The sequence below is a fragment of the Dendrobates tinctorius genome, unplaced genomic scaffold, assembly GCF_039654945.1.
Source record: "Dendrobates tinctorius isolate UK_male_01 unplaced genomic scaffold, ASM3965494v1 ptg000035l, whole genome shotgun sequence".
NCBI classification, from domain to species: domain Eukaryota; kingdom Metazoa; phylum Chordata; class Amphibia; order Anura; family Dendrobatidae; genus Dendrobates; species Dendrobates tinctorius.
The window spans coordinates 71,285,885-71,299,222 of NW_027361703.1; the positions used below are offsets into that span (position 1 = coordinate 71,285,885).

General features: G+C 40.7%; 1 protein-coding gene across 3 annotated transcripts in view; it reads left to right on the top strand.

Moving 5' to 3' along the window:
• Positions 1 to 13,338, top strand: part of SLC26A5 (solute carrier family 26 member 5) — a 77,278-nt gene that overhangs the window by 26,391 nt on the left and 37,549 nt on the right. For all 3 annotated transcript variants that reach the window (XR_012231722.1, XM_073573633.1, XM_073573632.1), the window contains 2 exons: positions 5,122 to 5,274; positions 5,764 to 5,846. Coding sequence is in view for 2 of the 3 variants with exons in the window: in XM_073573633.1 (XP_073429734.1) it covers positions 5,122 to 5,274; positions 5,764 to 5,846 (236 nt within the window). In the remaining variant the exon portion in view is untranslated. The remainder of the gene's footprint in view (positions 1 to 5,121; positions 5,275 to 5,763; positions 5,847 to 13,338) is intronic.

The following is a 13,338-nucleotide window of genomic DNA, read 5'->3' on the forward strand; positions in this document are numbered from 1 at the left end:
AAGACACCACATAGTAAATCAATGAGCAGAAAAAGTGAAAGAAGAGTAAACACATTACATTCAGTGACCTAAATACCCTAGATCATAGCATAGGTATCCTGCTACCACAATGAGGGCATGTGGGGCAAAGAAGCAGCTATTAGTCATGCTAGTCTTCTCTGTATAGATTTGCTCCCAGCAATAAAAGGCGTAATGCAACCCCAATATTCAGAGCTCCCTAAGTGTTACCATAAGGTTTAAGTGCTTCAGATCAGTAGTATGTAAAACTGAGAATTTAGTAGAAGCTAGGAAAGCACTGGATTTTGAGGGGCAGGGAAGCTTTCTGTTCAGAGGTACATATAAAACTAAAGGTATATAGCAAGACAGACGCAGCAATAAAATAAATGACTGCACACCATAAGCAGGTAATTACCTGTCATGCTTCAGATTGTGGGAGCAGGAAACGCGGACCCGACGTACGTTTCGGTGTAAGTATCCTTCAGGAGGCGAAGCACTTAAACCTTATGGTAACACTTAGGGAGCTCTGAATATTGGGGTTGCATTACGCCTTTTATTGCTGGGAGAAAATCTATACAGAGAAGACTAGCATGACTAATAGCTGCTTCTTTGCCCCACATGCCCTCATTGTGGTAGCAGGATACCTATGCTATGATCTAGGGTATTTAGGTCACCGAATGTAATGTGTTTACTCTTCTTTCACTTTTTCTGCTCACTGATTTACTATGTGGTGTCTTTTGCATATACTCATATGTTATGTCGTATTTAATGATAAATAAAAGAATTTTTGTAAAATGGCACAGACTCTCTCTTTTCTCTGTTTTTATGCTAAGCTAATACATGCCTTTTGAAGCAGTTAGCTCAGATCAGGAGACTTGGTGGTTAGTCAGCTCTTCCAATTCGAGCATAGTTCATGAACACAGATATTGTGAAACCTGAGTAGTTTCTTTTTTATAGTATTTCTATGTTCATCATTTTTTAAATAAGATATTCTCAACATCACTAGCTAGAATTTCTGTATTTGCTTTCTTGTTTAAATTGAATGTGATTGTGTTTTCGTGACACATTGTACTTTGTTAGCAGTAAATTTAGATCGATAAGGTGTTTTTGTTTTTTTTTGTTTTTTTTTTGTGAAAATATCTGAAATTTGATGAAACTTTGGGAAAATTTGTGATTTGCCATCTTTTGCTGCTTACTAAACCGGATAGTCATAACACACAAAATAGTAATAAATACAATTTCCCATATGTATACTTTGTCAGCATCATTTTTTTTTTTTTTTTTAAACTTCCTTACATTTTGTTGCAAAGTTAGAAGGGTAAAAACTTAGCAGCATTTTTTTTTCAGTTTTTTTCACAAGGAAATTTACAAATAAAACGTTTTACAGATCTATTTAGTTTTGAAGCAATTTTGAGGGGCCTACATGTCGGAAAACCCCAGAAGTGATACCATTTTATAAACTGCACCCCTCAAATTGGTCTAAACTGCTGATGAGAAATTTGTTAACCCTCCAGGTGCCACACAAATTAAGGAAAAGTTGATTGAAAAAAAATGAAAAATTAACATTTTTTTTTGCACTAAAATATTGCTTTACCTGTAAATTTTTCATTTTCACAACGACTAATAGAAGAAACCGGACTCTAAAATGTATTACAGAATTTCTTCCGAAAATGATGATACCACATATGTGATCAAACCTGGTGTTTGGGCACATGTCTGGACATCGAAAAGACAGACCACTATTTAATTTTTGGAGAGTAAATTTGGTTGTAATTGTGCATGCCATTTTGCATTTGCAGGGCCTCTGACATGCCAAAACAGCAGCGACCCCCAAGGAATTAATCTTGCATCTCTAGCATTTATTTAACAAAACTTAATAACATTTAGATGTGAAAACAAAAAAAAAATGTTTTACACTAAAATACTGTTTAGCACCAAATTTATAAGGGGTAATAGGAGAAAGTGGACAACATAATTTGTTTTTCAATTTCTCCCGAATACAGTGACACCCCATATGTGGTTAAACACTATTGTTTGGGCACAAGGCAAAATTCAGAAAGCAAAGAGCGCTATTTAATTTTTGAAACGTGAATTTGGATGCCATGTTGCATTTGCAGAGCCCCTGAGGTGCCAAAAAAAGCAGAAACACTCACAAATGACCCCCCCTTCCCTTTGGCAAACTAAACCCCATGAGGTGAGCATTTTAAACCCACAAAATACAACACATCATGTTATAAGATTGGACCTTGAAAGCAAAGAACTTAGGTGTTTTCCGCTAAAATTTTACTTTAGCCTCAAAGTTTTAATTGACACATGGGAAAATAGGACAACTTGTTACACAATTTTTACTGAATGTGGCAATACCCCATGTGTGGTTGTGCACTACTGTTTGAGCACATAGCAGGGATCGGATGGTAAGGAGCACTTATTGGCTTTCAGAACGAATATTCCGTTTGAATACATTGTGGGCGCCATTAGCATAGCCCCTGAGGTGCCAGAACAGCAGAAACCCCCACAAGTGACCTAATATTGGAAACTTTACTGCTTAAGGAATCTAGGAGTGTAGTGAGTATTTTGAACTCACAGTTGCCTCACAGAAATGTATAACATTGGAATGTGGAAATACAACATTTTATAAGTAAAAATGTTTTTTCTTTTTTATTAGCTGCAAATTTTTTTGTTAAACAATGTTTCATAGTGGGGGTGATGGCCCAATATGTCCTCAGAAACTACAGTTTGGCCACACGGCAGGGCTGAGAACAAACAATCACTATTTGAGCCCTAGACTAGTTGGCAGATGATATTTGAGGAGCCCTGATGGTGCAAGAAAAGCAGAAAAATCCCATAAGTGACCCTATTTTAGAAATTGCACCTCTGACTTAATTCATCTACGGATACAAGGATTATTTTGGCCCCACAGGAGTTTTCACTTTGTAACATCCACGCTATTGTTTTTTTTTTCTGGAGAATTGCAAATATGCTAGTTTTGTGCACATACATTGTGCCCAGCTTGTGCGTCTGGAGACATGCACCCAATAAAATGTTAATTCGACTCTCTCCACTACAGTAATACCAAACATGTGGCATTTAGGCACAGTGGGGGTTAAAATTTTACAACACCAAACAGAGACCAGACAGAGTCCAAAGTGACTCTATCTGCCTCATTATAGTGAGTGGTTTGGTTGGGGGTTATCTGACTAGAGATTTTTGGAGATTTACACAGAATCCCCATAAGCACTCTGCAGAGAGCACAGGATAAATGTGAACCGAGCCTTGTTCTGATTTTGGTAGGTAGAATGAACAAAAACAGCAGTGCTAGAATACTTCTTATTTTTGTTATTTTTACAGCTTTCATTGCACAGTATAAGTGATAAGATGGCTTTATTCTTTTGGTCGGTGCAATTACAGCGATACCAGATTTATCTTTTTATTTTATTTTTATGTTTTGCTACTATCACACCATAAAAATGTTTTTTATAAAAAAAAAACAAAATACCGAGACCGTATTATAGTTTGAGTTTTTCTGGTCGCATCAATGCCAGTTATGTGTACCTTATCTGTTTTAATGCAAATGCTGCATTTTTAGTGGCGAAACGCGTTTTCTGGGCTTTTTTACGCTTATTGGGTACATTTTTTTTCTACTTTTTTACATATTTTATTTCACTTTTTTAACTTTTTCACTTGGTCCCACTGTGGGACATGAATATTTCTTACTTTGATCACTGGTCTCATTCGTTGCAGTACTTGCGTACTGCAGTTCCTGAGATCTGTCCGTTTTTCACTAACCTAGCCTGTTAGTTCTTGGTATGTTAGCAGGGTCTAACAGACCACTGTGCCCAGGGGCCATCAGATGACCTTCGGGTACCAATGCAACTACCGGAACCCACGATTTTGATCACAGGGAGTGTGGGGGGCTACAGTATTAAAAGGTATGTTTTAACCCCCTTTTAACCAGTTAGATGCGGCTTTTGCGATTGACAACAGCATTTAAGACGTTAAACGACCCCGATTGGTTGCAAATCCAGTCGGGGTCAGCTATCATACACAGTTGTCACCTGCACTAGTTGCGTATTTCTCACCACCATTTTAAAATGGCGCTGAGGAAAAAGGCCCCTTAGTGACTGCCCTCGTAATGCGGATTGGCATCCGTTAGGCTGTGTTCACACACAGCGTTTTTTACCACGGTTTTCACTATAAAACCGCTATAAAACCGCTAAAAATAAGCTTCCCAGTCATTTCTATGCATTTTGCACTTTTTGTGCACATTAATGCGTTTTTTACCGCGAAAAAAACCATATCGCGGTAAAAAAACGCAGCATGCTAATTAATTTTGCAGATTTTTCCGCGGTTTTGGCTTCCATGCGTTTGCGGAAAAAAACGCTTAAAAAATGCGCAAAAGCCGCCGCGGAAAAATAGTTGCGGTTTCTGGGAAGGGAGTCAGGTTTTCAAGCAGAAATTTTCTGCTACGTGTGCACTTAGCCTTAAGAGGTTAAAGTTTTTTATTTTTCTTATTACATTCGTTTTTTTTTCTTCTATTCATTTACATAAACAATTTACAGAGTAGATCATTTTCTAATTATGCATTCCCTTTTATAACATCAACCTTGTTTAATGTGACTATTTATATACTTACCAATAAAAATATTTTGTCATTTACGAGTTCCTAAGAATTAAACATAGTAGAGTGGAGCCTTCACCAAATTTCCAGGCTTAAAGAAAACTCAACACTCTCGACATACAGTGCTGCTCAATGATGGGATGCAGATCCTAAAAGTACTGTGGCAGTAAAGAATAGCCCTATGGGTAGGTCAGCATAGAGAATTGATGTATATATATCCAGAAAAACATCAAGAAAATAGTCAACATTAATGTTTCGTGCCCCATACGGATCTGGGTGTCTGCCTCAATTTGTGCAGGATGATGCCTGTTATGGCTGAAAAGCACCTTCTCACAAACACGAATGATGTGACCAAGGTCCAGGAGAGCAGAAGCATTAACCTTGACCGTTTTCTTAATGTATGGATATATTTAGATTTTCTGTGCTGACCTACCAATAATGCATTAGTCCGATTCCTACACTGGTCAGAGTCTGGAATACCTTTAACGTGTTTTTTTCTGTTTCAGCGTTTAATAGCAGTTTTAGCCAATATCCCGTCAACCAATATCGCCACGTTTATTACCGGGCTTATATGTATACTATTGCTGCTGGGTGCTAAAGAAATTAATGATCGATTTAAAAAGAAATTGCCAGTTCCCATTCCAATGGAGATAATTGTTGTAAGTACTGGACTTTATGAACTATCTGTATTTAAATGTTTCCTTGCAGAAGTAATGTGTACAGTGTGTCATGTATGTTCAGCAGAAATAATGTCCTCACAGCACTTCTTTGGACCAGATATTTTTCTTTGACATGGTGAATGTAGACTTGTATAAGAAAGGGATATTCCCTTCTCAACAATCACAGTAGTTGGCGACATGTGGCCAATGTTTAATCGTTCAGTTGTTTGTTGTGATGCCTAAAAATATTAATCTCCATTAGAGGATCAGAAAAATAGTGGGACTTCACATAGACTGCCAAAATATCTGTATCAGTGTATCCCATTGCTGTAAACTGGACCCACGTTTCTACATTGATGGAATTTGTAGAACTAAAACACAGATACCAAAAGCATTCTGGTTTTTTTTTTAATGGTCTTGAAATGGAGTGAAATGACTGCAATGCATTTTTTATGTTTAGACTTGTAACGTTTCATTTTTTTCCCCTAGGTTATAATCTCAACTGGAGTTTCAGCCGGACTTAATTTTCAAAAGTCCTATGATGTAGATGTGGTTGGCTATATCCCAACTGGGTAAGACATCTTGGACTGTGAAATTATATTAGGTCTTCAGTCACGGTTGTAAGATAGTGCTTACTGAATGTGTTGGGGGACACTCACTTGGCAACGGGATGAAGACACACAGGAACGTTTTCTCGCATAAACAGTCCTTGCGGTTTATTTAGACTCAGCATAAACCACTGTAGGCCATGTACACATCACAAGTAGATAATGAAGTAACTTGGCACTCAACTGAATGATCCTTTATAAATGAAGTTTTTATTTGTGTGCAGTCCTAGAAAAGACGTTTCGGCCTACAATCGGCCTTCGTCAGTCTGCCGACTGCTATCACGGTAAAATGACTAAACGTAAGTCCACAAACAAAGTTTTCTGTGTGGATTCCTGCTTCAAAATATGGTGCAGGTATATGTTGAGCTTCAAGCTACCCTTGAGGTGTGCTGTGCTGGTAAATCAATTGGAAAAAATATAAGTTGCGTTTAAACGAATATGTTCCATGGGGGGAAAAAAGGGGAGGTTTCACTGGATTGCTGAAGTAGTTTAGTTTGCCTGTAGGTGATGTCTGTACAAAGACCGGTAGCCAAAGGCCCATATGGGGCATGTAGAAGTAGGTTTCAGGTGTGCAGGGCTGAACGCGGTATCCGCCGCCGTTTGACCAAACCTCCCCTTTTTTTCATTTATAAAGGATTATTCAGTTGAGTACCAAGTTACTTTATTATCTACTTGGGTCTGGGTAACCTACTTGTGCACCTTATGGTAGTGCCACGCTATACTTGACACAATGTACACGTCACAGACCTAACACATAGTTCATAGTACATGGCTTTAAGTCGCAGTCACTAAACACGCCGGTCTTCTCTTTGTCCAGTTACCGTGGGCGACCGCACGCCGTGCCAATGTCTCTTTGACAGTTTTCCTCCATGACACACAACAATAGATTGCAGTCTCTAAACACGCTGGACCTCACTTTGTCCAGTTACCATGGGTGATCGCACAGTTCATTAACTGACCCTCGTCAGTGCACACAGTCCCCCCATACTCTGGGTTACCTTCCAGGAGCTCCGCTCCACACGCTGACTCCTTGTCAGTCCTAGGTGCCCAAGGAAGCTGCCTTAATAGGATCACTGTCCCGTATGATGACTTGCTCAGCAAGGTCCCACCCGAACAGTTCCAGACCCTTAGAAGGTCAGTAGCTTCCCCAACACAGTTAACTGTCACAGGCTTCGCAGGTACCTGATCTCACACTGTGCTCTTCAAGAATCTGGTCTACTCGCAGGACTTTCCAACAAACAGAGAACTGTCCTCTTTCGGGACCTTACAACACAGATCATGTGAACAAACCACAGTCACATTATGTAGCTGAAAACCACCCCCATAGGTGGAAGGTGTGTGTGGTTAGCCAGTCCCGCCCAGCTCTCCAGCTAACCCTGTAAGCCCCTTTTATAAACAAAAACAAGACTCGCGGAACTACAGGTCCCAGCGCAATATTTCCGGCTTACAGCGCAAAGGACCTCCGCCTCTGTGACACATACCAACCATTTACAACAATGCCTGTCACTGTCTCGCAAGGTATATAACTGTCTTTTGGAAGTCACAATAATGTTCCAGCTTCAACTCTTGCAGCATAGAGACCTGTGTCACAGCAAACATTTCAAAGCTGCCTGTATTACTTGCTGTTACTTGCTGCAGATTGTCCTCAATGTATATCATAGTGCAATGGCCTTAAAGTAATGGAAAGTGCCAGCAAAGTAACAATACTAATGGATAGCAACTCCTGTCATTGTGCTAGTCATATACAGTGGGGAAAAAAAGTATTTAGTCAGCCACCAATTGTGCAAGTTTGCTCACTTAAAAAGATGAGAGAGGCCTGTAATTGACATCATAGGTAGACCACAACTATGATAGTCAAAATGAGAAAACATCCTGAAAATCACCTTGTCTGAGTTGGCAAGATTTATTTTTCAAATTATAGTGGAAAATAAATATTTGGTCATTAACAAAAGTTCTTCTCACTATTTTGTTATATATCCTTTGTTGGCAATGACAGAGGTCAAACGTTTTTCTGCAAGTCTTCACAAGGTTGGCACAAACTGTTGGTGGTATGTTGTCCCATTCTTCCATGCAGATATCCTCTAGAGCAGTGATATTTTGGGCCTGTCACTGGGCAACATGGATTTTCAAATCCCTCTAAAGGTTTTCTATGGGGTTGAAATCTGGAGACTGGCTAGGCCACTCCAGGACATTCATATGCTTCTTACGAAGCCACTCTTTCATTGCCCTGGCGGAGTGCTTGGGATCATTATCATGCTGAAAGACCAATCCACGTTTCATATTCAATGCCCTTGCTGATGGAAGGAAGTTTGCACTTTAAATCTCACGATTAGTGTTGAGCATTCCGATACCGCAAGTATCGGGTATCGGCCGATACTTGCTGTATCGGAATTCCGATACCGACTTCCAATATTTTTTCAATATCGGAATTCGGCATCGGAATCGGAAGTTCAAAGTTGATTGACAGCCTGACGTCATCATGATGCGCTGTGTGTGCACATCATGATGCGCCGTCATTTCGGGCCTTCCGGGGGTCTCTGCCGGCCTGCCGGGGGCTGTGTGGACTGCCCGGGGTCTGTACCGGCCTGCCGGGGGGCTGTGCCGGCCTGCCGGTGGTCTGTGCACCCTCTGGGGGTCTGTACCGGCCTGCCCGGGGGGCTGTGCCGGCCTGCCGGTGGTCTGTGCACCCTGTGGGGGTCTGTACCGGCCTGCCGGGGGGCTGTGCCGGCCTGCCGGTGGTCTGTGCACCCTGTGGGGGTCTGTACCGGCCTGCCGGGGGGCTGTGCCGGCCTGCCGGGGGGCTGTGCTGATGTCCGGGGGTCTGTGCAAGCATCGTCCGATGGGACTACAAGTCCCATCTGGCGATGCCTGCTACCATGACAGTGATTGACACATTAGCCAATGATGGGACAGTAGTAGTCCCATCATCCGGCTAATGTGTTAAATGTTAAATACTACATACATATTACATACATACTACATGCATGCTACATACATACTACATGCTACATACATACTACATATATACTACATGCATGCTACATACATACTACATGCTACATACATACTACATATATACTACATGCATGCTACATACATACTACATGCTACATACATACTACATGCTACATACATACTACATGCTACATACATACTACATGCTACATACATACTACATGCTACATACATGCTACATACATGCTACATACATGCTACATACTGCATGCTACATACATACTACATACATACTACATACATACTACATACATACTACATGCATGCTACATGCATGCTACATGCATGCTACATACATGCTACATACATGCTACATACATGCTACATACATGCTACATATTACATGCTACATACATACTACATATATACTACATACATGCTACATACATACTACATATATACTACATGCATGCTACATACATACTACATATATACTACATGCATGCTACATACATACTGCATACTACATACATACTACATACATACTACATGCTACATACATACCACATATATACTACATACATGCTACATGCTACATACATACTACATACATACTACATACATGCTACATACATACTACATGCATGCTACATACATACTACATATATACTACATGCATGCTACATACATACTGCATGCTACATGCATGCTACATACATACTACATACATGCTACATACATACCACATATATACTACATACATACAATACATTCATACAATACATACATAGACATACAGTACATATAACATAGAGTAACATACTTACCAATACTTGTCACATTGTTCCCCGAAGCCATTGTCTTTTCCGGAATAAATATTAACATAACAAACCACAAAAATACTCACCCACGATCCGAAGCAGTCCACGAGTGTGTCCCACGACGATCTTGGGTAGAGAACTGCAGCATCAGATGATGCTGCCGTTCTCTACGGGCTGCAGGAATCCAATGACGGAAGGTAGGTATCCTTCCGCACTGTATTCCTCCGCCACTTAAAAAAAAAAAAAAAAGTCCCTAGTCTCACTTTATGCCATTGCTGCGTGGGAAATTCCCACACAGCAATGGCATAAAGTGAGACTAGGGACTTTTTTTTTTTTTTAAGTGGCGGAGGAATACAGTGCGGAAGGATACCTACCTTCCGTCATTGGATTCCTACAGCCCGTAGAGAACGGCAGCATCAGCTGATGCTGCAGTTCTCTACCCAAGATCGTCGTGGGACACACTCGTGGACTGCTTCGGATCGTGGGTGAGTATTTTTGTGGTTTGTTATGTTAATATTTATTCCGGAAAAGACAATGGCTTCGGGGAACAATGTGACAAGTATTGGTAAGTATGTTACTCTATGTTATATGTACTGTATGTCTATGTATGTATTGTATGAATGTATTGTATGTATGTAGTATGTATGTAGTATGTATGTAGCATGCATGCAGTATGTATGTAGCATGCATGTAGTATATATGTAGTATGTATGTAGCATGCATGCAGTATGTATGTAGCATGCATGTAGTATATATGTAGTATGTATGTGGTATGTATGTAGCATGTAGTATGTATGTAGTATGTATGTGGTATGTATGTAGCATGTAGTATGTATGTAGCATGCATGTAGTATGTATGTAGTATGTATGTAGCATGCATGTAGTATATATGTAGTATGTATGTAGCATGTAGTATATATGTAGTATGTATGTAGCATGTAGCATGCATGTAGTATGTATGTAGCATGTAGCATGCATGTAGTATGTATGTAGCATGTAGTATGTATGTAGCATGCATGTAGTATGTATGTAGTATATATGTGGTATGTATGTAGCATGCAGTATGTATGTAGCATGCAGTATGTATGTAGCATGCATGTAGTATGTATGTAGCATGTAGTATGTATGTAGCATGCATGTAGCATGTAGTATGTATGTAGCATGTAGCATGCATGTAGTATGTATGTAGTATGTATGTGGTATGTATGTAGCATGCATGTAGTATGTATGTAGTATATATGTGGTATGTATGTAGCATGTAGTATGTATGTAGCATGCATGTAGTATGTATGTAGTATATATGTGGTATGTATGTAGCATGCAGTATGTATGTAGCATGCATGTAGTATGTATGTAGCATGCATGTAGTAAGTATGTTGCATGTAGTATTTATGTAGTATGAATGTAGCATGTATGTAGTATGCATGTTGTATGTATGTAGCATGTAATTTTTTTTTTTTTTTTTTTACATTCAACACATTAGCCGGATGATGGGACTACTACTGTCCCATCATTGGCTAATGTGTCAATCACTGTCATGGTAGCAGGCATCGCCCGATGGGACTTGTAGTCCCATTGGACGATGCCTGCACAGCCCCCCGGCAGGCCGGCACAGCCCCCCGGCAGGCCGGCACAGCCCCCCGGCAGGCCGGCACAGCCCCCCGGCAGGCCGGCACAGCCCCCCGGCAGGCCGGCACAGTCCACCGGAGCCTGCACAGACCACCGGCAGGCCGGCACAGCCCCCCGGCAGGCCGGCACAGACCACCGGAGCCTGCACAGACCCCCTGGCAGGCCGGCACAGCCCCCCGAAAGGCCCGTACAGACCCCAGAGAGGCTGTACAAGGCAAAAACAGGGTTTTTCTTATTCCGATACCGGAAGTCCCATAGACTTGAATGGGACTTCCGGTATCGGAATCGGCGATACCGATACTTTTTTTAAAGATCGGCCGATCCATTCCGATCCGATACTTTGAAGTATCGGACGGTATCGCTCAACTCTACTCACGATACATGGCCCCATTCACTCTTTCATGTACACAGATGCGTCGTTCTGGTCCCTTTGCAGAGAAACAGTAGGTATGGTATTCTTTGGATGCAACTCAGCATTCTGTCTCCTCCAAACATGACGAGTTTTGTTTCTACCAAACAGTTATACTTTGGTTTTCATCAGACCGTATGACATTCTCCCAATACTCTTCTGGATAATCCAAATGCTCTCTAGCAAACTGACGGGCCCGGACATGTACAGGCTTAAGCAGGGGGACACGTCTGGCACTGCAGGATCTGAGTCCTTGGTGTTGTTGGTTGTTACTGAGAGTAGCCTTTGTTACGGTGGTCCCAGCTCTATGCAGGTCATTCACTAGGTCCCCCTGTGTGGTTCTGGGATTTTTGCTCACCGTTCTTGTCATCATTTTGACTCCACGGGGTGAGATCTTGCATGGAGCCCCAGATCGAGGGAGAATATCAGTGGTCTTAAATGTCTTCCATTTTCTTATTATTGCTCCCACAATTGATTTTATCACACCATGCTGCTTGCCTATTGCAGATTCAGTTTTCCCAGCTTGGTGAAGGGCTACGATTTTGTTTTTGGTGTCCTTCAAAAGCTCTTTGGTCTTCACCATAGTGGAGTTTGGAGTGTGACTGTTTGAGGTTGTGGACAGGTGTCTTTTATACTGATAACAAGTTCAAACAGGTGCCATTACTACAGGTAATGAGTGGAGGACAGAGGAGCCTCTTAAAGAAGAAGTTACATGTCTGTGAGAGCCATAAATCTTGCATGTTTTTAGGTGATTAGATACTTATTTTCCACCATAATTTGAAAAATAAATCTTAACAAATCAGACAAGATGATTTTCTGGATTTGTTTTTTTCATTTTGATTCTCATAGTTGTGGTCTACCTATGATGTCAATTACAGGCCTCGCTCATCTTTTTAAGTGTGAGAACTTGCACAATTGGTGGCTGACTAAATACTTTTTTCCCTACTGTATATGACTAGCACAATGACAGGAGTTGTTCTCCATTAGTATTGTTACGATGCTGGCACTTACCATTACTGTAGGGGCATTGCACTATGATATACATTGAGGACCGTCGGTAGCAAGTAACAGCAAGTAATGCAGGCAGCTTTGAAAAGTTTGCTGTGACACAGGTCTCTATGCTGCAAGAGTTGAAGCTGGAACATTATTGTGACTTCCAAAAGATATAGTTGTGGTCTACCTATAATGTCAATTACAGGCCTTTCTCATCTTTTTAAGTGGGAGAACTTGCACAATTGGTGACTGACTAAATACTTTTTCCCCCCACTGTATATGCATCTACAGTTGTGGCCAAAAGTATTGACACCCCTGCAATTTTGTCAGATAATACTCAGTTTCTTCCTGAAAATGATTGCAAGCACAAATTCTTTGGTATTATTATCTTCATTTAATTTGTCTTAAATTAAAAAACACAAAAAGAATTGTCCTAAAGCCGAATTGGATAGAATTCCACACCAAACATAAAGAGGGTGGACAAAAGTATTGGCACTGTTCGAAAAATCATGTGATGCTTCTCTAATTTGTGTGTGATGCTTGTCTAATTTGTGTAATTAACAGCACCTGTTACTTACCTGTGGCACCTAACAGGTGTTGGCAATAACTAAATCACACTTGCAGCCAGTTGACATGGATTAAAGTTGAC